At 37.7% G+C, this 27,598-nt stretch overlaps 1 protein-coding gene across 3 annotated transcripts; it reads right to left on the bottom strand.

The window, feature by feature from the left end:
* Positions 1-20,503: 20,503 nt before the first annotated feature.
* Positions 20,504-26,702, bottom strand: LOC104107474 (kinesin-like protein KIN-14Q). 3 transcript variants are annotated; one of them, XM_009616293.4, is made up of 16 exons: positions 26,464-26,702; positions 26,281-26,364; positions 25,669-25,722; positions 25,274-25,566; positions 24,992-25,175; positions 24,836-24,912; positions 24,650-24,752; positions 24,463-24,561; positions 24,202-24,378; positions 22,800-23,079; positions 22,555-22,716; positions 22,248-22,463; positions 22,123-22,160; positions 21,875-22,038; positions 21,650-21,775; positions 20,504-21,548 (listed from the first exon to the last, which is right to left on the bottom strand). In XM_009616293.4, exons 1-16 carry the CDS (start codon positions 26,561-26,563, stop codon positions 20,733-20,735), a joined length of 2,973 nt encoding a protein of 990 aa, XP_009614588.1. In that variant the 5' UTR covers positions 26,564-26,702; the 3' UTR covers positions 20,504-20,732. The 3 variants fall into 3 exon arrangements, with proteins under 3 accessions (XP_009614588.1, XP_009614589.1, XP_009614591.1); XM_009616294.4 differs by having other exon boundaries at positions 25,669-25,719; XM_009616296.4 differs by lacking the exon at positions 25,669-25,722.
* Between the last annotated feature and the right edge of the window lie 896 nt (positions 26,703-27,598).

The following is a 27,598-nucleotide window of genomic DNA, read 5'->3' as shown; positions in this document are numbered from 1 at the left end:
TGTTTAAACAGAAGGATTTTAATTTGTGGTAGTGGAGGTGGCTGGTGTTGCTTAAGGATTATGACATCATAATTCTCTATCATCCCGGAAAGGCCAATGTGGTGGCCGATGCCTTGAGTCGTAAGGCGGAGAGTTTAGGAAGCTTATCATACTTACCAGCAATAGAGAGGCCTTTAGCCTTAGATGTTCAGGCCTTGGATGTGGTTTCTCAGTCTTCTCTTTATGATCATATCAGAGAATGTCAGTATGATAACCCTCATTTGCTTGTCCTTAAGGACACGGTTCAGCACGGTGATGCCAAGGAAGTCACTATTGGGGATGACGGTGTATTACGAATGCAGGGCAGGATATGTGTGCCTAATATAGATGGTTTGTGTGAGTTGATTCATCAGGAAGCTCACAGTTCACGGTACTCCATTCATCCAGGTGCCGCGAAAATGTATCAGGATTTGAGGCAATACTATTGGTGGAGGCGAATGAAGAAATATGTAATTGGATTTGTAGCTCGGTGTTTAAATTGTCAACATGTAAAGTATGAGCATCCGAAACCAGGAGGATTACTTCAGAGACTTGAAATTCTGAAGTGGAAATGGGAGCGTATTACCGTGGCTTTCGTAGTTGGGCTTCCACAGACATTGAGGAAGTTTGATGTTGTTTGGGTGATTGTAGATCGGTTGACCAAGTCCGCGCATTTTATTCCAGTTAGTACTAATTATTCTTCAAAGCGGTTGGGTGAGATTTATATCTGCAAGATTATTTGCCTACATGGTATGCCAGTGTCTATCATTTCAGATCGGGGCACGCAGTTTACATCACAGTTTTGGAGAGTCGTGCAATGAGAATTAGGCACATGGGTTCAGTTGAGTACATCCTTCCACCCTCAGACGGACGGATAGTCCGAGCGCACTATTCAGATATTAGAGGATATGTTACGCGCTTGTATCATTGATTTTGGGGGTTCTAGGGATCCATTTTTACCACTCGTAGAGTTTGCTTACAATAACAGCTACCAATCGAGCATTCAGATGGCTCTGTATGTGGATTTATATGGGAGACGGTGTCGGTCTCCGGTGGGTTAGTTTGTGTTGGGTGAGGCTAGGCTATTCGGTACTGACTTGGTTCAGGATGCTTTAAAGAAGGTCAAAGTGATTCAGGAACGGCTTCGCACGACGCACTCTAGACAGAAGAGTTATGCCGATAGAAAGGTCCGTGATGTTGTTTATATGGTTGGGGGGAAGGTTATTCTCAAGATTTCACCCATGAAGGATGTGTTGAGGTTCGAAAAGAAGGGCAAGTTGAGCCCTCGGTATATTGGGCCTTTTGAGATACTTAAGAAACTTGGAGAGGTGGTTTATGAACTTGCTTTGCCACCTAGTCTATCAAGTGTCCATCCAGTGTTCCATGTATCCATGCTCCGAAAGTATGTTGGGGAATCGTCTCATATTTTGGATTTTAGTACAGTGCAGTTGGACGGTAATGTGACTTATGATGTGGAGCCTGTGGCCATTTTAGATCGGCAAGTTCGAAAGCTGAGGCCAAAGAACATTGCATCAGTGAAGGTACAATGGAGAGTCCAGCCAGTCGGAGAAGCTACTTGGGAGATTGAGAAGGAGATGCGGAGCAAATATCCACACCTATTTAAGAATCCAGGTATGATTCTAAACTCGTTCGAGGATGAACGTTTGTTTAAGAAGGAGAGAATGTAACGACCCGGCCGGTCATTTTGAGTATTATAATCTCGTTCCCCCATTTAATACTCAATTTATGCTTTACAGTTGTTTTATGACTTACCAAGTTAGTTGGTTCGGGTCCGGAAGGATTTCAGAGTAAAATGAGACACTTAGTCTCATAATTGAAAATTTAAGTGAGAAAAGTTGACTAGATGTTGACTTATGTGTAAACGATCTTGGATTTGAATTCTAATGATTCCAATAGCTCTATATGGTAATTTGGACTTAGGAGCGTGTCCGGAAAATTATTTGGAGGTCCGTAGTTGAATTAGGTTTGAAATGGCGAAAGTCAAATTTTTGAGAAGTTTGGTCGGGGTTTAACTTTTTGATATCACGGTCAGAATCCAATTTTGGATATTTGAATAGGTCTGTTATTTCATTTATGACTTGTGTGCACAATTTGAGGTCAACCGTACGTGATTTGATAGGTACCGGCGTCGTTTGTAGAAATTGGAAGTTTCAAAGTTCATTAGGCTTGAATCTATATGTGATTCATGTTTTTAGCGTTGTTTGATATGATTTGAAAAGTTGACTAAGTTCGTATGGTATTTTAGGACTTGTTGGTATATTTTGTTGAGGTCCAGGGGGACTCGAGTGAGTTTCGGGTGGTTAACGGATCAAATTCGGACTTAGAAGAATTCTGAAGTTTCTGCCTTCTGGTGCAATCGTAGCTGCGGAATTTGGCTCGCATGTGCAAGCTTGCAGAAGTGCTATGGGCATTGTAGGTGTGTAAGGTCCGCGGAAGCGGACGGAAAATCACAGAAGCGAGTCCGCAGAAGCGGACGGAAACTCGCAGAAGCGAGTCCGAAGAAGCGACTCTAAAGTTGCTGAAGCATAAGCAAGGGGAGCTGGGCAAAGTCGCAGAAGCGGACAACTTCTTAGAAGAAGCGAGTCCGCAGAAGCGTGAATAGCCGCAGAAGCGGCTGCTTGGCCGCAGAAGAAGGAATCGCAGAAGCGGCTTAATGAGATGCAAATGCGAAAGCACTAGGCAGTATACAAAAAACATAAGGGTCCGAGAAATTTTGTCATTTTAGACATTTCCAAAGCGGGTGAGGCGATTTTTGAGCGAGAAATCTTGAGATAAGTCACTTATGATCATATCTACTCCATATATTGAATTATCATCGAATAATACGACTAGATTACATGTTTTTGTGGTGTAAATCAGAGATTTGAACCTAGGGATTTGAAAATAAGATTTGAGGTTTGGAGGTCGAGTTGAGGTCGGATTTTGGTAAAATTATTATGGTTAGACTCGTGGTTGAATGGGCTTTTCGAATTTTATAACTTTTGTCAGGTTCCGAGAAGTGGGTCCCACAGGCAATTTTTAGTTAAATTTCAGATTTTGTTGGAAAATTAATATTTTCTTATGGAATTAATTCTAATATTTTTTATTGACTGAATCAGATTAATTGTAGCTAGATTCGAGGCATTTGGAGGCCAATTCACAAGGCAAGGGCATAACAGAATAAAGAATTACACGGTTTGAGGTAAGTAATAGTTCTAAATTTGGTCCTGAGGGTATGAAACCCCGGATTATGTGTTATGTGATTGGTTTTGAGGTTACGCACATACTAGCTGACGGGCGTGTGGGCGTGCACCGTAGGAATTGTGACTTGGTCAATTCCATTGTGTTGTTGAATAAATTGTTGCTACCCGTACATTTTTCCATGTATTAGGGAAATTGAACTATAAATCATGTTTAAACCATGTGTTTGACACTATTGGGACCCACAGAGGTCATGTAAATGTTGAATTATCTGTTAAATTACCATTTTGTACTCAGTCACGGTTTTACTTGCATATTACATCTCAGTCTCTCTTGTTCATTATTGATACATCATATCATTATTGTTGGGTTGCTTATCATGATTTCTGAGAACCCGAGAGACTGGAAAGGTTGATGACTGAGTGAGGCCGAGGGCCTAATTGTGAGGATATTTATGGAATCAGACTACCATGATTGGTTTGTTATAGCTCTTGGGCTGAAGGAGCCCCTCCGAAGTCTGTACACACCCCCAATGAGCGCAGGTACCTACTGAGTGCAAGTGCCGAGTGTCGAGTGCTGAGCGATTGGGAGGAATGAGTGACTGTGAGGATGGAGTGAATGGGAGGACTGAGTGATTGTTACTCTGAGAGGATGCATTGATTCCATTATTGTTGCATTTTCGCTGTCATATTTCACGATTTTGGAAAACTCTAAAAGATATTTTTTCAGTTTCAGTCAAATTTGATATGAAATTGCTGTGCAGTTTTAAATGTGGAACTTGAAAGCATGCCTACCTTTTCATGTTGGAAAGTATTGTACTTGGACTTAGCTGTGAAGTTCATCACTACTTTCAGTTCTTTATTTATTATTGTTACTTGCTGTGTTGGTTGTACTCATACTATACCCTGCAATTCGTGTGCAGACCCAGATGATCCCGGATACAGTGGGTGTTGATTCTTTCACACAATTGATTTTTCGGAGATTCAGAGGTAGTTGCCATGTTTCGCAGACTCTCTCACCTTTCCTATCCTTTTGTTTATTGTATTTAGTCTCAGATTATTATAGACCATGTTTTCCAGACTTGTAATGTATATATGCTCATGTACTCGGTGGCTCCAAGTTTTGGGAGTGTTTGTATCGGGATTTGCAATATTTTTGGTATTATATTAAAACATTATGTTTTCAAACTTAAAGCAAATCGTGGGTTATTGATATTGTTGACTTGCCTAGTATTTAGATAGGCGCTATCACAACAAGTTAGGATTTGTTTTGGGTCATGACAGTATTGGAGTTCGAAGTTTTGACAAGTAAAAATCCAGTTTCAAACCGTATAAATAATTCATGAGGTTCTAATATTTATAAGTTCAAACCACAGGAACGATTCATGGGTTTTACAAACCCATGAACATTTCACGAAATTTAAACCTTTCAATCCATATTCAAGATTATGTTGCTGCGTATTTCACTCGTACACCCATTGGAGATTCATATGACATAAGTGGTGTTGTGCATGTTTGTTTAAGAGGGTGAGAATATAACGACCCGTTCGGTTATTTTGCGTATTTGAGCCTTGTTACTCTATTTAATATTTTCGCTATGTGTATTTATTATTTTTTACTTTGGGTTGATTGGTTTGTCTTTGGGAAGGTTCGAGAGTGATTTGGAACACTTAATGTTTATTTATGGAAGCTTAAGTTGTAAAGTTGACTAATATTTGACTTTTGTGTAAACGATCCCGAAATGGTGTTTGGATGGTTCCAATAGGTTCCTATTGTGGTTTTGGATGTAGGCGTATGTCCGAATGCTCGGTTGTTGGGTACAGATTTGGTACAGGAGGCCTTTGACAAGGTCAAGATTATTCAGAATGGGAATTGACATCAGTGTTATCGAGTTTGGATTGATGTTCCTGGAGTTGGGATAAGTTTGTTATGTCATTTTAAACTTGTGTGCAAAATTTGAGTTTATTCCGAGTTGGTTAGACGTGGTCAGGCATGAGTTTTGGAAGCTGGAAGTTTGATTAGTTCATTAGGCTTGAATTGAGGTGTGATTTGTAGTTTTTATGTTATTTTGTGTGATTTCATACCTCGATTAGGTCTGTGCTATATGTTGGAACTTGTTGGCTTGATTGGACGGGGTCCTATGGGGTTCGGGTGTATTTCGAGATAGTTTCAAACCAATTTTCCTTGTTTTGGATTCCTGGTTTCTGGTGCAAAGGGTCTTGACTGTCACGCCCTAACCTAGGGAGGCATGGCTGGCACCCAGTGTCGTACTGGTCCCAGCGAACTACTCAATAACTCATAATCATTCGGAGAAAACTAGAACATATATAGGCCGACTTGGTTGAACTCATTCTTTCTGTCACTATCATGGGACAACATGTCCACAACTCGTAATGTATAATTGTAAGTGGGAAAATGATGTATCAGCGAGCCATCGTACTCAAAACATGAATACACATGGACTGTCAAGGCCTCTGACATACTGAATATAATGAACCTGCGTCTACAAAGCCTCTAAGAGTATTTGACATCGAAACATTATCGGGACAGGGCCCCAGCCTACCCATAAGCCTGTAGAAAAACTCTGACACGATGACTTAGAGACTCGGCTGCACTCTGAATGAAGTGGCATCTTAACAATCCTTCGTTAAATTCTAACCTCGTCTACTATGAGGGCTCGTCAAACTGATTACCTACACCTACATGCATGAATGTAGTGTTCATAACAAAAATGACATAAGTACGAATAATGTACCAAGTATACAAGGCAGAACTGAAACATAACAATAAGTCAACATCAATGAGAGAGATATAAGAATCAACCTGAACCTCCAAAGTGCCACTGAGGGCCATGATATTCATACTAATTATACTTATATATTTAATATGCCTCTCTATGAAACTACTATCCATGTCATAACTTGACTGCCCAACTTAGTGGTAACTGCCCGACCGGCCATAGCGCGATAGTAAATGCACGACTACCTGATCGGTCGTAGCTTGGTGGTAAATGAATATGCATATAATATTAAATTATGAACATTGACATCCTTATTGTATGCCTCAATTGAGACTTAGGAACATACTTAGACATGCTTTAAATTACATTTTACATGAATGAATAATGTAGACATCCTTAACTGCTATGAGTAGAACCATTTATAGATTAACATTACGTTTACATTTCGTTACTTGGATCATACCAAAAGAAGGAAGGATTAGACTTAACATACATTATCCACGAAGCTGCAACTGTTGCACATGTCTTCGCAATCATACAAAGGATTGGTACCAATATCGACTCCATATTATATAGGGAAGTTTATTTAGTCCTTTTATCGAACAACTTATGTGCATAACTTCATAGGGTCGTTTATAGATCAAATTCAATATGTTTTAGCACAATAATCTTCATCTTAAATCCTCCTCATCCCCACCATGCTATCCATGCCTTTACACTTTCTTTTGGTATCTTAAATTATGTAAAAACAACCCACACAACATAGCTCAACTTCAGGTTTTGTAGTTTCTAGTTTATTCAAAACTCCTCCAATAATATTCAACCCAACATTTGTACAAACTTAAGATTAGGTTAGGTAAGATGAAACTTATCTCAAATATACCAATAAACCTCTGAATTACCTTGAGGAAACCCTCAAAGCATCAATACCAAGGAAGAACTTGGTTGCACTAGTTCTACAAGATTCTCGACACTTATTTTCTGTTGTTTCCCTTTAGTTTTGATCTAGAACCATGTGAGAGATATAATCTTACCTTAAACAAAAAGAATCAGTAAAAACCGAATGCACTACACTTGGAAGAATCCTCTGAAACAGCCACAAGATGAAGAACTACGATTTAGCAAGCACTACGGAATTTCTAGCATTGGATTCATGTTTTTATCTTTGCTTTTCACTCAAAAATTATGAAGACTACTTGGAGAGCATCTGGAAGGGTTTAGGAACTGTTTTGGTTGAGAAAAATGAGTTAAACCTAGTTAAAATTAACGTAAATAGGAGCTAGACTTTTCCACCGACTTTGTGGGTCCCAAGGGAGCTGCTTGTGCAATCTCGCAAAAAAGTCAATATATCTCTACTCTGATGTCGTATCGACAAACGGTTTAATGAGTGAATATATCTCATCATTCCTATTATATTGAGGTAAATCTCTACTACATTTGACCTAATATTCTGCGCATTTATGAACATAGCTTGTGATGACCTTTCGTCGACTTTTGTTTCACAACTCGCTTGACTTCAAAACTCAACACACGAATATCATACGACTAAAATAACCCATAACACCACTTTATTATCATTTTAATCACCCTAGTATCACCCGAAAAGTATGGGTTATAACATTCCCAACTTGCCGACTTTTGACGAAACTTATTTTCTTTGATTTGTCTAGCTTCTAAACCTTCCAACCCTCTTGGTACTTGCAGTTAATGATCTTAAATATTTATAACCTCCAAGATAACATAATTAAATTATTTTATGTACTTTCAAATATGATCTCTTTTATGAGCTTACATCAATTGACTTATGACGTACTTTACATACGAAAACATAGGGTATAGCATTCGCGTTCGAGGGGGGAGGCTCGCAATTGCAGAGTGGAAATATTGGCAGGCGTGGTTTTACACTTAGCATTCGTGAGAGATTCGTCACATTCGTGGACGGCTGGGATGAGATTCTTCGCATTCACGCTCAGATGCGCATTCGCGGAGGCGTGTGATAGGGCAGGAGATTTTCCTACGCGTAAGCTTGGCTGGTAACTGGTCGCGTTCGCGTGAAGGCCTTCGCGTTTGCAAAGGGTTGTTCTATGCTTATGAGTTCTTGGCCTTTGTGATCGCGGTGTGGATCCCGTGATCGCGATGCATAGACATGGGCAGACCTTCAAGTTTCTATTTTTGGGACTTTTACCCATTTTATCATATTTTGAGACTGGAAACTCGGATTTGTGCAATTTTGTAGTTGATGTTTACCACTTTGATTCGAGTAAGTGTTCTTGACTTGGATTTGATTTTATTTCATGATTCCATCTTTGATTTTGGTCTTTGGTTGGTGAATTTAATAGAGAATTTAAAGTTTTGGTAAAACTTTTCTAAAGTGAAAAATGGAGATTTGAGCCCCAATTTGAAGTCGGTTTTGTTTCGACTCCTAGTGGGATGAGTATTAGAGATTTAGGACTTTTGTCGGGTTCCGAGAGGTGGGCCTGGGTTGAAATTTTGGGTTAACTTTGTGCAATTGATTAAAGATTCAATCTTTATTGTTTAGGTTTGATTCATATGGTTGTATTTGACATTAATGAGTTGTATTTGGCTAGATTCGGCACATGAGGAGGTTGATTTGAGAGGAAAGTATACTTTGGGAGGTTAGAGGATACTGGGTGGAGGTAAGTCTCTTGGCTAACCTTGTTAGAGGTAGGGGTGTCAATGGTTTAGTTCGGTCGGTTATTTTATAAAATCTATACCATACCAATTTTTCGGTTATTCTAATTTGTATAACCAAAATTAAAATTTTCAAAACCGTCTCAATCATCTCGGTTTCTCATCGATATCGGTACGGTTCGGTTAATTGTTTCGATATTTTTTAGAAAATGTCCTGCAAGAGTCGCGGGGCTAAGTTAGAATGTGATAAATGTGTACTTGCATAGGACTTTGGCAAAACTCTCTAGATATTTTTACTATTTTAAAAGTTATTGTTAAAGGAACATGAAAGATATTCAAAATAACGATTCGTCCCACTATTTTATGGTAGCGTAAAACAAATTAAGCAAATACAACAGAAATATAAATAATACAAGTGGAAAGATATTAATCAAGTTTGGACTCAAGAATGGAGCTTATTAGAATATTAGTATCCAACAAGAGAAATCCAAATCATATGAGAGGAAAGATATCCAATACCTTATGCTTGCTATTGAAGATCGTTGGAATACCTAGTGGCTTGCTACTCAAGATGTTGGAACTAATTTAGTTCGATATGAGTGGTAGAATATGTTCGAAATTTGAGACTTTGGATATTAATTATTTGGTCACATGTAGACATTTCCATAATCGCAACACCCAAGAAAAACACTTCATGCTTTGTTAGTTTTAAACCTAGCATATAAAATACATTTTTCATATATAAATTTATTCAGTACGGGTAGGTAATTTTTCAGTTTATTTTTATAAAATTAAAAACCTATCCTATTATTCTATACAATTATAAGTTTATATAAAAATATATTGTTCTATTAAAAAAAATCTAATAATTAGTTCGGTACGATTCGATTCGGTCAATTTAGTCAGTTTTTAAATATCCATTGATACCCCTAGTTAGAGGAAAACCCCCAGGATTTGACTCATTTGCTATGTGTTTTAAGGTATTATGGGAAGTTTATATACGTGGTGACGAGTGTATATGTATATACCGAGTTTATATCATGACCGGGGTAGAATTTGAATATTTTATGCTTTGTTGGACTATGTGCTCAATTGATTCATGATTTATTTGACTTATGTGACTATGTTTGCTCACTTATTCATGTTAGAAATCATGCCTAGGCTTATGATAAATTATGAAAGCATGGAAACTCATTCTTAATATGTTAAATTGCTTAATTGCTCGTAGTCACATAGACAATTCATGAGTTGTAATGACCCGGCCGGTCGTTTTGAATATTACAACCTAGTTCCCCTATTTAATGCTTATCTTGTGTCAAATTATAATTATGAGAATTGTCGGGGAGGTTTCAGAATGAATTGGAACACTTAGTTTCAAGAATTAAAGCTTAAGTGGAAATAGTTGACCGGATACTGATTTATGTGAAAACGACCCCAAAATAGCATTTTGATGATTCCAATAGCTCCGTATGGTGATTTTGGACTTAGTAGCATGTCCGAAAAATTATTTGGAAGACCGTAGTTAAATTAGGCTTGAAATGGCAAAAATAGGAAGTTTAAGTTTGGAAGTTTGACACGGGAGTTGACCTTTTGATATTGGGGTCGAAATCTGATTTTGTAAATTGAAATACGTCTGTTATGTCATTTATGACTTGTGTGAAAAATTTAAAGTCAATTTGGGTCTATATCATGGCAAGGTATCGATTGAGGGTGAGTGGAGAAGCAAAAAAAAATGGAAAAGAAAATAATCGGGAGCGTGCTAGGGTCCGTACAATGCGCGGATTATGGCATACCTGCCCTCTCAGCAACTTAGGAAACCAGTGAAGTATGGAAATTTGGCGTTGGCACTAGCACGCTACCCCCACCCGAAGCCTTCTTATGTACTCACTTCGGGGGTTCATTTTCCCCATTTCTCTTGGCCGAATTTTGGGGTTTTCCTCCACTCTCTCAAGACCTCCAACTCCTCCCATCTTCAAGGTGAGTAATCCCTACTAATTTGGTATTTCATTCCATCAATTCCACCCAAAAACTAACTCAATCCACCATGAAATCCTTAGATCTTCAAGAACTCAAAAGAGGGTTTTGGCAAAATTTCTTCCAAAAGACTAAAGTTGCTTAGTGTAGTGGATTGTTGTAGTTTCATTAAGGAGTGAATTTCAGTTTCGAATTGTTGGCTTTCAATCGAGGAGATAGGAAGGCGTTCATAGGTGCATATGCGCGGAATGAAATTTTCGGAGCATTGTTTAGCTTGCTCGGCATTGGATTCGGCTTGTTAGAGGTAAGTAACACTTCTAAACTTGGAGCTGAGAGTATGAACCTTGATTATAAGTGTTATGTGTTTGGTGTTGAGGTGACACATATGCTAGGTGACGGGCGTGTGGGCGTGCACCGCGTGAATTGTGACTCAGTCATTTCTATGGTATTGTGTAGTTACCTAATCTTATTTGTATCTATGACTCTATGTGCTAGAGTAATTGAGTTGTGATCAATGTTAGAAACCATGTCTAGGCTATATGTTTATTCTGTTGGGACCCACTATGGTCATTAGTATTGTTGAGTTATTTGCTTACATTGCAATTTCATACTCAGTCATGTTCATTCATTTCATATCCTATCTCAGTCTTTATTGCTATAAATATATTAACACATCATATCATTATTTGGGGCTAGTTTCATGACATTGTTGGCCAGAGAAACTAGAGAGATTGATGACTGAGTGAGGCTGAGGGCCTGATTGTGAGGTTATTGATACTATAGAATGTGAGTTGTCCGTGCGGATTCAAATATTGATACTATAGCACGTGAGTTATCCATGCAGCACGTGAGTTATCCGTGCAATACGTGAGTTGTCCGTGCAACACGTGAGTTATCCGTGCGGATCCAGATATTTATATTATAGCACGTGAGTTGTTCGTGCGGATTATTGCGCTTGGGCTGAAGAAGCCCCTCCGAAATGTGCACACACCCCCAGTGAGCGCATATACCTATTGAGTGCGAGTGTGAGTGTCAAGTGATTGGTAGGACTGAGTGGATTGATATTCTGAGAGTAAGCTTATGGTTGTTCACTATTTTGCATTTCAATAACATGCACACTTGACATACAGTCAGAGAGATGCATTTTCATCATGCTATATGATATTGCATACATACACATTGACCTGTAGGCATAGAGATGTATTGTTCCTCATGCCATTTGATGATGAAACATTTACCTGTTGAAAAGTTTTGTAAGGAAAAATTACGATTTTACAAACTTACTCATAATTTGGTGTTTTCGGTAAAAGAATTGAGTTTTCACTGTTATACTTGAAAAGCAGGCCTATTTTCCGGAACTGTGAATGATTTGAACATTTTATTTCTGAGTTATTTTCTGTACCATTTTAATTATATTGTTATGATCTGTTGTTGTCTATCGGTGTTGGACTTTGACCTGTGTTCCAGCTCGTCACTACTTTCAACCTAAGGTTAGGTTTGTTACTTATTGAGTACATGGGGTCGGTTGTACTCATACTACACTTTTGCACCTTGCGTGCAGATATTAGATGTTGATGTTGCTGTGATCGACGGGAGCAGGATTTGAAGACGTACATATGTTTCGTTTGTAAGCTTCCACTTGTTCATGGTAGCTTTAGAATTTTTTATTTGTTTATGTACATTTCGAGCAGATGATATATTTGTTTCATACCAACTTTGTAAATTCTAATCGTATAAGCTCATAATTTGTACTACCAGTCCTTGGGGAGTGTATTAGAGTCGGTTAAATATTATTTGAATCGGATATTATCAGATATTTATAAATTGGCTTACCTAACAGGGTGGGTTAGGTGCCATCATAGGTTCTACAAGTCATGAGCAAGTGTCTAGTAGAGTTTTGCGGATTGGTATGATGACGTCCATACTTATCTTCGAGAGGCTACAGGGCATTTAGGATAATTTCACATCTTTCTTTCCTTATCGTGCGGAATTGATTCAGCTTAAAACATAACTCTTGGAGTTCCTTACACGCATTTGTGTGCGCATGTGAGCATTTGGTATCAATTGTGCATCACCGACTTGTGATTCCATGAACGAGGTTCAAGATGAATATCTTGTGTTTTGGTGATGGGCCAGTCTAGAGGACTTGAGGCCAGGGTTAGACCGCATCTTTAACTCGGTAGCTTTAGTTGTGTGAACTTATACATTTGGACTTACACGTCCGGTAGTGTCCCTATGAGAGAAATTTATGGCTTGATGAGCGGTTGAATGACGATCTGATGGTTTGAATGTGACGAGGTGTGTTCCTTATAATGTTGAGTGGAGTGTTTCTTATGTGTTGAGACTTGAATTTGAATCTGGTTGAGAAAGTTCACTTGACTATCAAGAGAATAAATGCGAGCTTAGCGGATGATTGAGGTATTTTATGGTTGGTGTTGCATGAGCTTGATAAGAATTTTCGTTGAAATGAATGATGTATTATGGCAGTAATAAAGTATGGGTATTGTGAGTTATCGAGTGTTTTAATTTATGGCTTTGAGCCAAGTAGGGGAGCCTACTATTGACAATTCAATTTCATGGTTATATGTTAAATTTTAGTTTTGGTCTGAGGCATACTTGTGGATTAGTTATGACTTATAGAGGTTGAGATCGAGGATGACTCGAGTAAATGAATTCCTGGATACGGGTTATATTGTATTTTATGAGAATGTGAAATTCATGGGATAAGTGAGTTGTTATTTTCGACGTATGTAGTACGCATTGAGTATGAATTTGATTGGTGGTGTTAAGGTAGAGTTACCTCTTTAAGTGTTGTTAAGCTAAGAGAACACATATCTTTCGGCCCATTTGGGCGGTGCAATTGAGAGTTGAGCAGAGTGGATGACTCTCGAGAAAGTTCTAATAGATTCAAGATTAATATGTAGAAACTGAGAACTGTTTTTTGGCGGATTTGTATATAGCTAGAATCTGAGATTTAAGTTGGATGGTATCAAGGCTTGTGGCAATTTTGTTTTTTATATCATTATAGATTTTATATTTTGGTATCAGGAAGGTGAATGAAACGGATTTAGACTCAAAAAAGGTATTTTCGGAGTGGGTGTTTCGGTTGTGGTATTTATGAAGGTAATTATGGTGTGGTGAGACTTTAAAAATGTTTTGGTGGTAATATTCTAGGGTTTGGTGACCTGCGTGTCTTGGTAGAGTTATGGAGATTCAGCTCTAATAGCTTGGTTATGTGCAAATGAATTTCAAAGTGTTCTTTATGTTTTCTACCATGGTTTGAGCCGGATATTTTCTACCGGTGTGGGGAACGTATTGTGTATTGTGATTTCATCCTGGAAGGAAACAAAAGAAAGGTTTCTAACTAACCGCATATGCAATTTGCTGGTGACTCAGAGTTCATAATAAGATTCTTGTGCTTGTCATATGATGGAATGATAGATGTGGTGTGGTGTGTGAGATTAGGATTTACATATACAAGGTGGCAGTTCTGTCTTGAAGGAAAGGTCACGAATTTGGACAGAATGGCCAGTTTTAGATATTTAGAGGAATATTATAACTGCTCAGTAATCCCTGAGAAGGGTGCGCATTTCAGAAGGCGCATTGTGTTTTGACTTACGGATGTTCATTGGTATTATGGTACTCACCTCGTTGATATTCAAATTATTTCTATGTGGCACGGAAGAAATTTGGAAGTATTCCTAGTGGGAGGATCGTGCATGAAAGATGTGTTAGTCATTAGAGTGCTGGAGTTGGGACAAGTTACGGTGATTCATGTGTTCTATGAATTTTGAGACTAGGAGTTCTCAGAAGCATATTGTTTCAGGTTTGCGATCTGTTTGATGTAAGTATCTATTTAAACTCGGTTAAGACACTAGTTGCCTAAATTGTTGTGATAGCCATATGCTTTTGGGTGCGCACATATGTGGGGATGGTCCCATGTGCGGGCACCAGGGTTGCGTATTTATGTTTGGGTTATGCTCGGGCTCCTACAAGCCCATAAATGACTGTTAAGCTTCGAGCTTCGATAACTAATATGTGGTAGCAATTTATGCAATCTAATTAAACCATGATGTGTACTCAGAGGTTTAAATTCCTTAAAAATTTTGATAAATATTTTTCATTGATGAAATTTTCGGATTAGTTACGATAGCACACTTTGCACATGCCTACACTGTAGCATGTCATTTATATCAGTCCACGAGTATAAGAATCTTATATCATTATCATATACATGTGTACTTGTTTAAGTGCTCATGTATGATATCCTTGGACTAGAGGCTTGTGACCATGCCAGGCGATTTGTATTAGTCGCACGTGAGTTGTCCATGCAGTGTGTGGGAATTTCATTTCTTTGATAATTCATCTGATTTCATTGTTTTCCTTCCTCTACGATTAAAAAAAATATTACTTGAGCAACGTATTTAAGGAATTGTGTACATGCGCCTACAGTTATCCTCTTCACGAAATTTGAGGAGTTGGTTGTAAATGTTAGGTTGTGGTGGTGCTAGCTAAACTTGCGAAACAGTTCTCTTCTTTGAGATATTTTTCATTTTGGGTGCACGGATTGCACAGTTTTTGGCTTGAGATATATTGGTGTGGCGTGTATATGGAATAGTTATGTTTGACAATATAAGGTAATTGGACCTAGAATGTATACTATCAGGTTTGATTACGGTATATTCGGGAGAATAATATTGAAAGTCAGCTTAAAAAGCGATTATGGTTCTAGTTGGGGCGAGAGAGCTCCATGACTTGTTGATCTGAAAAAGGGGTCATGAGATTCCGCATGTTTCTTTCATTATCATCAATGTACGAAGGTTTTGGAATAAAGTTTTGTTTGATATGGGGTTTAATACAAGTACCCGATTGGTTTCGAGTAGTTACCATGATCGGAAATGGTGTTGCGAATATGCTAGTTGTGTAGTATGGTATGTGATTATATTTGGAGTTATAGTTATGGCTTGATATAGCTTGTTCAAACTTATATCGTGTGTAGATAGGAGATTCGGGTCTTGAAAAGAATTCTAGATATTGGAAATTTGGGTTCTAAGTTTTACAGACTAAAGTTAAAGAAATTATATTCAATTATGTTGTATTGTAAGGCCTATATGGAATAGGGTGGCGGGAATCACCCCCGAGAATGTGCGTGGTAGGGTGGAACAGTGATTTAAAGCTTAGGAACAACTCTTGGCATGTTCGAGGACGAACGTATGTTTAAGTGGGGGAGAATGTAACGACCCAGCCGATCGTTTTGAATATTACAGCCTCGTTCCCCCATTTACTACTTATCCTGTGTCAAATTATAATTATGTGACTTGTCGGGGAGGTTTCAAAATGAATTGGAACACTTAGTTTCAAGAATTAAAGCTTAAGTGGAAATAGTTGTTCGGGTATTGATTGATGTGAAAACGACCCTGAAATAGAGTTTTGATGATTCCAATAGCTCCGTATGGTGATTTTGGACTTAGGAGTATGTCCGTAAAATACTTTAGAAGCTCGTAGTTAAATTAGGCTTGAAATGGCAAAAATAGAAAGTTTAAGTTTTGAAGTTTGACCGGGGAGTTGACTTTTTGATATCGGGGTCGGAATCTGATTCTGGAAATTGAAATACATCTGTTATGTCATTTATGACTTAAGTGCAAAATTTGAAGTCAATTCGGGTCTATATCATGGCAAGGTATCGATTGAGGGTGAGTGGAGAAGAAAAAGAAAATGGAAAAGAAAACAACTGGTAGCATGCTAGGGTCCGTGCAACACGCGGATTGTGGCACGCCAGCCCTCTCGGAAACTTTGAAAACCAGTGAAGTATGGGCATTTGGCGCTAGTACTGGCACGCTACCCCTACTTGAAGCCTTCTTAAGTACTCACTTCAGGGGTTCATTTTCCCCATTTCTCTTGGCCGAATTTTGGGGTTTTCCTCCACTCTCTCAAGACTTCCAACTCCTCCCATCATCAAGGTGAGTAATCCCAACTAATTTGGTATTTCATTCCATCAATTCGACCATAAAACTAACTCAATCCACCATGAAATCCTTAGATCTTCAAGAAATTTCTTCAAGAACTCAAAAGAGGGTTTTGGCAAGATTTCTTCCAAAAGATTGAAGTTGCTTAGTATAGTGGATCGTTGTAGTGTCATTACGGGGCGAATTTCAGTTTCGGATCGTTGGCTTTGAATTGAGGATATATGAAGGTATTCAGAGGTGGATACGCGCAGAATGAAATTTCTGGAGCATTGTTTAACTTGCTCGTCATTGGATTCGGCTTGTTCGAGGTAAGTAACACTTTTAAACTTGGAGCTGAGGGTTTGAACCCTGATTATACGTGTTATGTGTTTGGTGTCGAGATGATGCACATGCTAGGTGACAGGCGTGTGGGTGTGCACCGTGTGAATTGTGACTCAGTCATTTCTGTGATATTGTGTAGTTACCTACTCTTATTTGTATCTATGAAATCTCTACGTGATAGAGTAATTGAGTTATGATCCATATTAGAAACCATGTCTAGGCTATATGCTTATTTTGTTGGGACCCACTTAGGTCATTAGTGTTGTTGAGTTATTTGCTTACATTGCAATTTCATACTCAGTCATATTCATTCATTTCATATCCTATCTCAGTCTCTGTTGCTATATATATATTGACATATTATATCATTATTTTGGGCTAGTTTCATGGCATTGTGGGCCCGAGAGACTAGATAGATTGATGACTGAGTGAGGTCGAGGGCCTGATTGTGAGGTTGTTGATACTATAGCATGTGAGTTGTCCGTGCGGATCCATATATTGATACTATAACACGTGATTTGTCCGTGCAGCATGTGAGTTGTCCGTGCGGATATAGATATTTATATTATAGCATGTGAGTTATCCGTGCGAATTATAGCGCTTGGGTTGAAGGAGCCCCTCCGGAGTCCGCACACACCCTAGTGAGCGTATGTACCTATTGCGTAAGTGCGAGTGCGAGTGCCGAGTTATTGGGAGGCTTGAGTGGAGTGATACTCTGAGAGTATGCTTATGGTTGTTCACTATGTTGCATTGCATTGACATGCACACTTGACATACAGTCACAAAGATGCATTTTTCTCATGCTATACGATATTGCGTACATGCACATTGACATGCAGGCATAGAGATGTATTGTTCTTCATGCCATTTGATGATGAAACATTTACCTGTTGAAAAGTTTTGGAAGGAAAAACCATGATTTTATAAACTTACTCATATTTTGGTATTTTCGGTAAAAGAATTGAGTTTTCACTGTTATACTTGAAAAGCAGGCCTATTTTCTGGAACTGTGAACGAGTTGAATATTTTATTTCTGAGTTACTTTTTGTACCATTTTTATTATATTGTTATGAGCCGTTATTGGCTATTAATATTGGACTTTGACTTGTGTTCCAGCTCGTCACTACTTTCAACCTAAGGTTAAGTTTGTTACTTATTGAGTACATGGGGTCGGTTGTACTCATACTACACTTTTATATATTGCGTGTAGATATTGAATATTGATGTTGCTATGATCGACGTGAGCGGGATTTGAAGACGTACCTGCGTTTCGTTTGTTAGCTGCCTATTGTTCATGGTAGCTTTAGAATTTTTTATCTGTTTATGTACATTTCGAGCAGATGATGTATTTGTTTCATCCCAGCTTTGTAAATTCTAATCTTAAAAGCTCATGATTTATACTACCAGTCCTTGGGGAGTATATTAGAGTCAGTTAAATATTATTTGAATCGGATATGATCGGATATTTGTAAATTGGCTTACCTAACGGGTTGGGTTAGGTGTCATCACGGCTAGTTGGATTTTGGGTCATGACATGAGCACACATCCGTATGATATTAATTAAGTCCCAGTGCACCTTTTAACTATAATTATTGATCATATACATGCATTTAAATAATAGATACATGATTCGGACTTAGAATTTTGGCGTGAAGGGTAAGCGTGCGGCTGCGATACAACTATGACACATTAGACTTGATGATTGGACATTGATTTATGAGGGATGCTATTATACTAAACTTGATCTTGAATTTGCATCCGTCCTTCCGGAGTCAGGTGATAACCCATGTTACTTTAGACCCTGTGAGCGTAGTATACATGAATTTTGTATCGGGACTATACATAGATTTTATATCGGGTTATGTGATACATGGATTGTGTATCAGGGTACATGAATCTTGTACCGATTGAGCATTCATTCTTATTATTGATTCATTCTACAGTATTTATTTCATAGTAAACTGTTACTTGATACTCTTGTATGCTAATTGGGTGTCCTGGCTTTGTTATTTGAGCATGTTGTCTTTTATTAAAATATCTTAGCAATGTTAGGGTTATTAATATACTAGAGAAGCATGCTTATCCATTGATAATTGTAACTCTTGTTATTTATGAAGTTCCTTATTGCTCAGTTGTTAAATTATGTTATTATACTTGTGTGGTAAGTATTCAGAAGCATCTAGCCTCGCCACTACTTCTTCGAGGTTAGACTTGATACTTATTGGATACCGATTGTGGTGTACTCCTACTACGCTTCTGCATATCTTTTTGTGCAGATCATCATGTTGGTCCCTAGCAGAGCTTCTGGATTAGGCTAAGAGTTATCACGGAGACTTAGGGTGAGATGCACTACATAGATCAATTTCGCAGTCCCCTAGTCCCTGTTCCTTTTATTGTATTTCTGTCTATTGTATTTTAGACAGCTTGACATTTATACAGACTTGATCTCATTTCCGTAGTTTACTCGTGTACTTGTGCCACCTAGTCTTGGGGCTTATTGTGTTGGCCGTGTTTAGGCCTTGCTCGTGATTTTATCAGATATTATCACTGATTTTGAGACTATTTTCATCTTTTGATGTTATATATCCATGTTAAATAATAAAAGTGAACTTTATTTGTTATCTTCGAGTTGGCTGGTTTAGCAAGTTCGGTTAGGCGTCATCAGTTCCTTGAGGTGTGATTTTGGGACGTGACACCCGGTCAAACCTATGAACTTTCTAAACCTTCAAATTTTAAACTTTCGCCAATTAGAGCCAAATCAACCTAGGAACATCCAAATTCAAATGCGGAGGTTGTTTAAACAAAAGTCAAATATTGGTCAACTCTTGTAATTAAGCTTTCAAGTTCCAACATGGAACTAAGTGTTTTAATTCATCCCAAAACCTTCCCGAAACCAAATCATTCATCCCCGCAAGTCACATAACAAGAAATACACATACGGGGAGCATCAAATAGGGGAATAGGACTCAAATACACAAAACGATTGGCCGGATCGTTACCTAATGCAATAAGAATACCAACTTTCAATTACTATTAAATGACAAGAAGAGATTCAACAATATCAGATAGTTCTAACATCATCCCTGCTGTACCGGCAACTGGAGTCAAAATGAGCTCATTTTTCACTTTTTAGATAGTGCTAATTGCGAAACATGCTGAATCGGAAGAAATATGTGACTCTTTAGTGAACAAGCAATAGTTTGGTAACAAACGTTCCATTATAATTAGTTTGGCCGCTATTTTGATTATAACCAACAATAACAACAAACCCAATATAATCATACAAGTGGAGTTTGGAGAGTCTAGTGTGTACGTAGACCTTACCTATAGAAACTACTAGGAGAACGAAAATAATGCTATTCAAAGGCATGCATGACTTTGGCCTACTTCTTTCTTTGGTACTCACGTTCTATGTTTGTTCAAGTTGGTGAAGTTCAAAGAATAACTAGCTAATAATTAAAGTACTAATCACACGGTGAGAGTTATTCTTAGAAGTAAGTGGAGAAATGCAGCATTAGTGTTCAGAAAGGGTGTAATAGTTACAAGCTTCCATTATGAGAGAGTTTTCAGCTAATATGCGAATATGTTGTCAATGCGAGTTGCATGCATTATTCAAATGATCAATGCATAAGAGAAGAAATCTTTCAAGCATTTACACCAATCTTTTAAGCATTTACACCAATCAAACAATTCCAAATACTTTCAGCAGATGATAAGCATCATCCAAACAAATCAACAGACCATTTCTTTCTTATATATTTTTTTTGTTTTGTTTTCGCTACGTGTTGCTGCGTGTGCAAGGAAGAAGCATAGCCCTTGTTATGAACAGAAACCAAGAAGAAAGGAAGTAAAGAAACAGAATCATAGAACTGCTCTTGCAGCTGTTCCAATATTCCATCTTTGCTTCTGCTGATTTTCTTTTGGAACTCTTATCGCATTACCAAGCAAAGTCCTGTGAGCCATCCTTCCTCTGCTACCAATGGAGACCCTAACTTTCTCCGCGCCCACATTCACACCAACTCTTCTTATGTACTGCTGCAGTGGAGACTTGAACTGCATTTTCTTCTGAAGGCTTCGTCTCAAGACACTGTTGAGTTTCTTACTCACACTCTTAAGCTCTTTAGGACTACACTGTGATGTTGGTTCAGGTAAGCACTTTGAATCGACCCCCTCAGCATCTTCCGTCTCCTCTGCTTGTATTGATCTCAATGGTAAAAGTGAAGGAGGAAACTTGGTTACAGGTGCTACGTAGCGCAGTGGAACTAGAGAGTTACGGCGTGGAGCAGGTGCAGGCAAAATCCTGTTTGCAATCGGGCACATAGAAGCTCGCCCACTCCTCTTCGGAACAACTACTTGTTCATCAATATCAGGATTGTTTTCTTTTTCTGTCAGGTTATTCTGCTTAAAAGGACAATCCACAGTAGCAGGAGCCATAGAGAGTTTGTGGAAATTGTTCTCAGTAAGCGGTCGTGTAGTATTAATTGGTGGATCCTTATTTTCATCATAAGTCTTTTGAACAGAAATTTTGTTCGCAAATGGTGGCCTCATTGGTGCAGCTTCTTGTTTCTCATTCTGTTGTTCAATAAGCTGTTGCTGAAATTGTTCAGCAATTTTAGAGTTCACGTGTTGTCGAGCAAGTTTTCTCTCTACAAGAAGTTGTGATTCTAGTTCCTTAATCTGCACATCATATTGATAAGACTAATTAGCTAAATACTCATATGACCACACAAACTTCACATAATTTGCTTCACATATCTGTTAAGAGTTCCAACTCGTACCTTGTCCTGAAGATTTTTGTTTTTCATATCCTTTTCTTTCAACTTAATATCCAAACCATGAATTGTATCCTCCATCTTTTTCATATGAAAGTCCTTGTTCTTCATGTCTTGTTTTCCCTTTTCGACCTGTCAAGTTAAATAAAATTTCCAAAAGGCAGGAAAATGATTAGTTCGGTGGAAATTTTAACAAAGGGATGTAAATTTCAAGAGAGAAATTTACACTACCATCTGTTTGTATTTCAGGAGCTCCATACTATCCACTTGCTTCTTTGCTGGACCTAGCTCTATACCTCGAACTCGACTTGCAAAATTTAATGAGCAATGAGTCTCACTCAAGTCACTCTCATTTGGACTGATCTGAACAAACATCAACGTCTTTGAATCTCCTCCTGTAAATTAGAAGGCCTTATCAAATCTTTGTTGTTTATAGTTTCTTCTGAGGTTCATGATTCAAGCAAGTCAAAGGGAAATACCTAGCGAGTCTTGGAGTAAATGAGTAAGTTTCGAGTTCCTATTAGACAAAGAAAAGAAAAGAAAATCAGAGAGCAAAATATTTCTCCAAATAAATTGAGAATTTGCACATGAGTATTGCAAGTACCGGAATGGAATATGCGGACTCTTTGTTGCAAGTGAAGATATCACATCTCCAAGGGCAGAAAGAGATCTGTTTATATTTTGGGTTTCTTTTAGCCTTTCACCCTGTACTTCTGTCTTTGCTATCCTCTCACTTCCTGCTAAATCAATTAACCACAGTTTGCTTCTTGTGCATTCCCCGTTTAGCAAATTCTCCCCCTTTACCATTACACAAAGTATGCTACACACAAAAAAAAAAAATTACCTGATTAGTAATTGTTGACATAATGTGTAAACAAATGAAAACCTTCCATAACTTATGATGCACAAACCAATGTGATCGGCTGCTGTGCTCATTTGCATTGGTGGATCCAACTGCCCTCGCATTGCTACCAGTTTGTAAGGCTTCCCAAACCTCAGTCATATTATTCACGTGGGCCTCAACTAGTCCTGGGACATGATGCATTCCTTCTCCAACTTGCTTTATTTCAAGCCTAAAACGAAATCACGGGATCAACATGAAATTGTATAACTCCATCTAGCTTCTAAACAAAGTGAGCAAATATTTTATAGCTACCTTTTCACGCCTTGTTGAGATCCTGAAACTAGCAAATCTCGGATCTGCTCATTGTATACTTCCAAGACGCTTACTGATATTTCGTAATGAACTGTGTTCTTTCGCTCGCCAATAATGCGAAATAGCTCCTCAAGAGTCCGGTAATTGACCCCTCGAGCTTCTTCTGTGCCCTCCATTGTAAATGTCTTGCCACTACCAGTCTGGCCATAGGCAAATATGCAGGCATTGTACCCATCTAGAACTGAGGTTGCCAGGGGAGCAGTGTCCTCAAAAACTTCAGCTATTGTAAAAAGCAAGAGGAAATCATGTGAATAGGGAGAAAATGACACACCAACGAAGTTATTGGTTCCTATACAGGTTATTTAGGCGATTACGGCTGCTGCATCTTATATTATGAAGCCTTTTTTGTACAGTGCTGTTTAGACACAATAAGAAGGGGAACCTTGGAGCAACGGTCAAGTTGTCTTCGTGTGACGATCACGGGTTCGAGCAGTGGAAGCAGCCACAAGTATTTGCATTAGGGTAGATTGTCCACATCACACCTCTTGGGTGCGACCCTTCCCAGACCTTGCATGAATGTGTGATGTTTTGTGCATCGGCCTGCCCTTTTTTATTTAGACACAATAACTTTTGATATATTTATAGAAGCTGTTACATGGTGACGGAAAAGAGTTGCTCCATATTTCTGTTTCTTTTTTTTGATCTTTAGGAGTTTCCCATAATTTCTTACTTATGAGATTTATATATTTATATGTAAGAGATTTTCTTATACAGTAAAGAATTTAAAATAACTGATTCTTGCTTGGGTATCAATATATGAATTTTTAGTATTATTCTTGTTTTGTCTTACTCCCAGACTTCTATTACTACTTGATGCTGCTCCGGCTTTGGTTTTTGTTACTATCTCGCTGTCGTTCTTACTGCTTCTTTCCATGTCTTTTTCACTACTATATTTCTTTTTCTTGCTGCTGTGATTATGCTTGCCTTAAGGCTAGGGGCTATTGGAAAATACCCTCTCTATCTGCACAAGGTAGGGGGTAGGGCCTGCGTACACACTACCCTCCCCAGACCCCACTTGTGCAAATACACTGGGGACGTTATTGTTGTTGTTGTTGACTGACGTTAATCAAATCATTATGTTTTAGTTCAAGGAATGCCTCCAAAATAGATGCTTTGCTAACTCCATGAACCTTTTTTTTTCTTGAGAGCAGATTACATTCCTTGGATTTAAAAGACCATTATAGTCAAAAATCACTTGTTGACAGCAATTATAAATTTAGTTAAAGTAAAAGCCTAGCATTATTCTGAACTTAGTCCCGCAGCATTCTTAAGCTTAGCACAAAGCTCCTTAGTTAAAGGGATTGCTAGCACTAGTCTTCACTTAAAAAAAAGATTTAGTTACCTTGGTCGGCTTGGGGGCTAAAAATGGCATCAAACTTGTAGGTCTTTTTAGACATGCCGTTAGACTTCACAGTGAGTTCCCCATCCTTTGCAGCTTCAAAGTCAATCGCCATTGAAGCTCCTGCAGCTGTCTCTTCAGCATTCAAAGGCCTACACCGGCAAAAGACCCTAATGTTCCCTGAAGCAATCCAATAGAGTCAAAACAAGCATATGATAATAAACAAATTGCTATTATAAGTGTTGTAATTTACTTATCCCCTACCTTTTAAATCCAAAACCTTGTTGTAAAGTTCCTTCCGTTCCTTAGCACCCTTGACGAACTTGATCTTGAGATCTTCATGCAATTCAACTTGTTCATTTACTATGATCATAATAAGAGGAATTACAAAGTCAAAAAAGGAGTTTTATTTCTAACATAACCGAACACCAGTATCTACAAAAAGATTTACATTTGGACTGAATGGTAGAGCTCATGTCTGCAAAATCTGCTAGTAATTGCTGCTTATATAATAATGCTTCTTCAGATACTTTAATTTGATCCATTTTCAGAATCTGCAAAATAAATTTGGAAGAAAATCAACATATTCACTTATCGGATACAAGAAGCATATGAAACAAGCATCAAAGTTAATTACCTTCAATTTCCTCGTCAGATCTCTCAAGGATGAAAACCATCTGCTCTTTTCTTTCACTTGGCCCTCAATTGCAAAAGCTACAGGAGGCAAGCAATATCAGCATTTTTCTTTTGCAAAAGTTTGAGCAGTTCTATTTACGCAAAGTAATTCCTGTACCAAGTGATCCAACGTGCATTGACTTGCGCATGAGCTCATTCTGAAGCTCCTTTAAGGACTTCCATGCTTCAGCACATTCTTTGCATTTTAGTTCATTCTCCCTTTTAAGTTCCTCCACTGGCCACTTTGCTTCTTTCAGTTCCTTTTCGTGACACACTTTTGCTAATTGAAGCCTTTGATCTACCTGAATAATAGCAAAAACAAGCATATTAGTCCAAGCTTCTAATGCTTTTTAGCCACAGCTTTTCTCTTTTATAATGAATAGCGATTAAAGACTCGAACCTCTACTGAGTTGTTTTGCGGAGAATATTTATCGTCTGAAAATTGAATGCCACTCTCAGAACTGATGCTAACTATAGGCACTGAAAGAGAAGGAAGCTCAAAATGCAGGCACAAATCTTCATCCTTTGTAATAACTGGGGGCTGTTCAGATCCCTTAATTCCATTTTCTAGAGAAATAGAGCAACCCTTCAGAAATTCGGGTGAATATCCATAGCTTCGTCGTGGAATATCCGGTGATCCAGTACAGATCACTAAATCAGGAGATGTTAATGAAAATCCCAACATGTCTCTACCTAGTAAAATTTCAAGAAACAAATCACCTTGATCAATATTCAAAATCTTGAAAATCCTAAGATAAAGAAATTAAAAAATCAAGTCTTTGTAAAATATCCTACCATTAATTACACTTTCTGCAACTGGGTCCTTGAGATTTTCAGCATTATTCCCTTCTAACAAACAAACAATGCACATAAAAATACTATAAATAAATATTATAAAAACTCAATCTTTTTCAATAATTGTTTTAAAAAGGTGGTGCAAAATTATCTTCAATCTTGATTAGGGTACATAAATTAGAATCTTCCATCAATGTATGCACTCAAACATGCAATGAGGCAAAGGGATCAATTCAAAATCTTGAAGAACCCTAAGATAAAGAAAGAAAAATCAATTTTTTTTATGAATTTCCCACCATTAATTACACTTTCTGCAACTGGGTCCTTGAAATTTTCAGCATTATTCCCTTCTAAAAAACAATCAATGCACATAACATAAAATAAATTAGAAAAAAAAACCAATCTTTTCAAGATATGTCAAAAGAAGGGAATTTTGGTGCAATGGTAAAAGTTGTCTGTATGTGGCCAGGGATCACGGATTCAAGTAGCGGAAACATCCTCTCGTAGAAATGCAAGGTAAGGTCGCCTACCCCGAATCCACAGCATAGTGGGAGCTTAGCGAATCGGATAGCTTTCTTTTTCAAGAATTGTTAAAAGGGAGTGCATAATTACCTTTAATCTTGATGGGGGTACAGCTAGTAGAATCTTTCAGTCCCATCAGTGTATTTCTTGAAACATCCAATGACGAAAAGGGGTCTGCCAAATAAGGAGTAATTAAGAGAACAAAGAGTATGAGAATAAGCTACAAACCCATGTAAAATTTGACACCAGTGTCTGTACAAACAAGTCTCTTACAGTATTTGTGAGAGTTAATTAGTGATAGTTGTTGCTCTTCTTGTTGTTGGGAAGAAACGTCTGTAATAAGAAGTGGATCTTGCCACTCATCAAGTTCCATTTGATAAAGGGTAAGAGTTTTTGAAATGAAAAGAGAAGTGGTAATCAAATACACTGAAAAAGAGAGGGGGGAAAGGGATTCAATGCTTTTAAATTTTCAGAGAGAGAGAGAGATGAAAGTTCCTTTTGAAAGAACGTTGATTTCTCCATATGATGAAAGAGACGACCGTTAGTCTTTTTTTGAAATTTGAAATTTCTAAACCGGGTTAAATAAAATGTTAAAATGCCAAAAAAGGCTACCTAGGATTCTAATCAAAGTATCTCTTTAAGAAAAATAAAATAAGATTTAAAAAAAATGTCTCTTTTGTTTCTTTTTAACGCATAATCAAGAATTTTTCAAAACCATTTTAATATTAGTTTGACATAGGATGTCTCCGTTTAATTGGCTATGACTTTCATTTTTAACACTGTAATTTGAATTGTGACATTTATCTTGCCTATCGAGTTGTTCTCATATCGTTATTTTTCTACAAATATAAGAAAAAATTGTAAAAATTATTCTACTTTTAGACCTAAGTCCAACAATTGTGATCATCTGTAACAAAGCATTTTGATACTTAGTTTAACTAACTCTCACAGAATTAATTAGAAATAATATAATACAACAAGCTGTGCGTTGGTGCCAATAGCAATAATAATCTATTTATAACAGTAGTGACCATTAGTATATCGGTAAATTCTTCATAAAACTACCTCTGTATTACAGTATACTCAAGTAATAATTTCTTTTTCATGATTAGTTTTTTCCTTTCACTATAATGATGCTAATTTTGATTAATTTTACTAAATTTTTCGCTCCCATTTCTAGTCATTTAATTTTTATATTTAATGCATTAGCTACAACGTTGGTGTGATAAAGCCAATTATAAAAATAAAAATCTAAGATATACAGTAATAATAAGATATTCTAACTAACAAGAATCTTAACTTACTACTACGGCTGAGATAGAAGATCCAATTGTTAAGCTTTTAGACTCCCCTCAAGAGATCTGAAGGTAAAATATTCATGTGTCGCTCAGTTTTGCGCTACCGATTG

This window comes from Nicotiana tomentosiformis, chromosome 6 (genome assembly GCF_000390325.3).
Source record: "Nicotiana tomentosiformis chromosome 6, ASM39032v3, whole genome shotgun sequence".
Lineage (NCBI taxonomy): Eukaryota > Viridiplantae > Streptophyta > Magnoliopsida > Solanales > Solanaceae > Nicotiana > Nicotiana tomentosiformis.
Note: the sequence above shows the minus strand (reverse complement) of the source record. Positions and strands in the feature narration are given on the sequence as shown.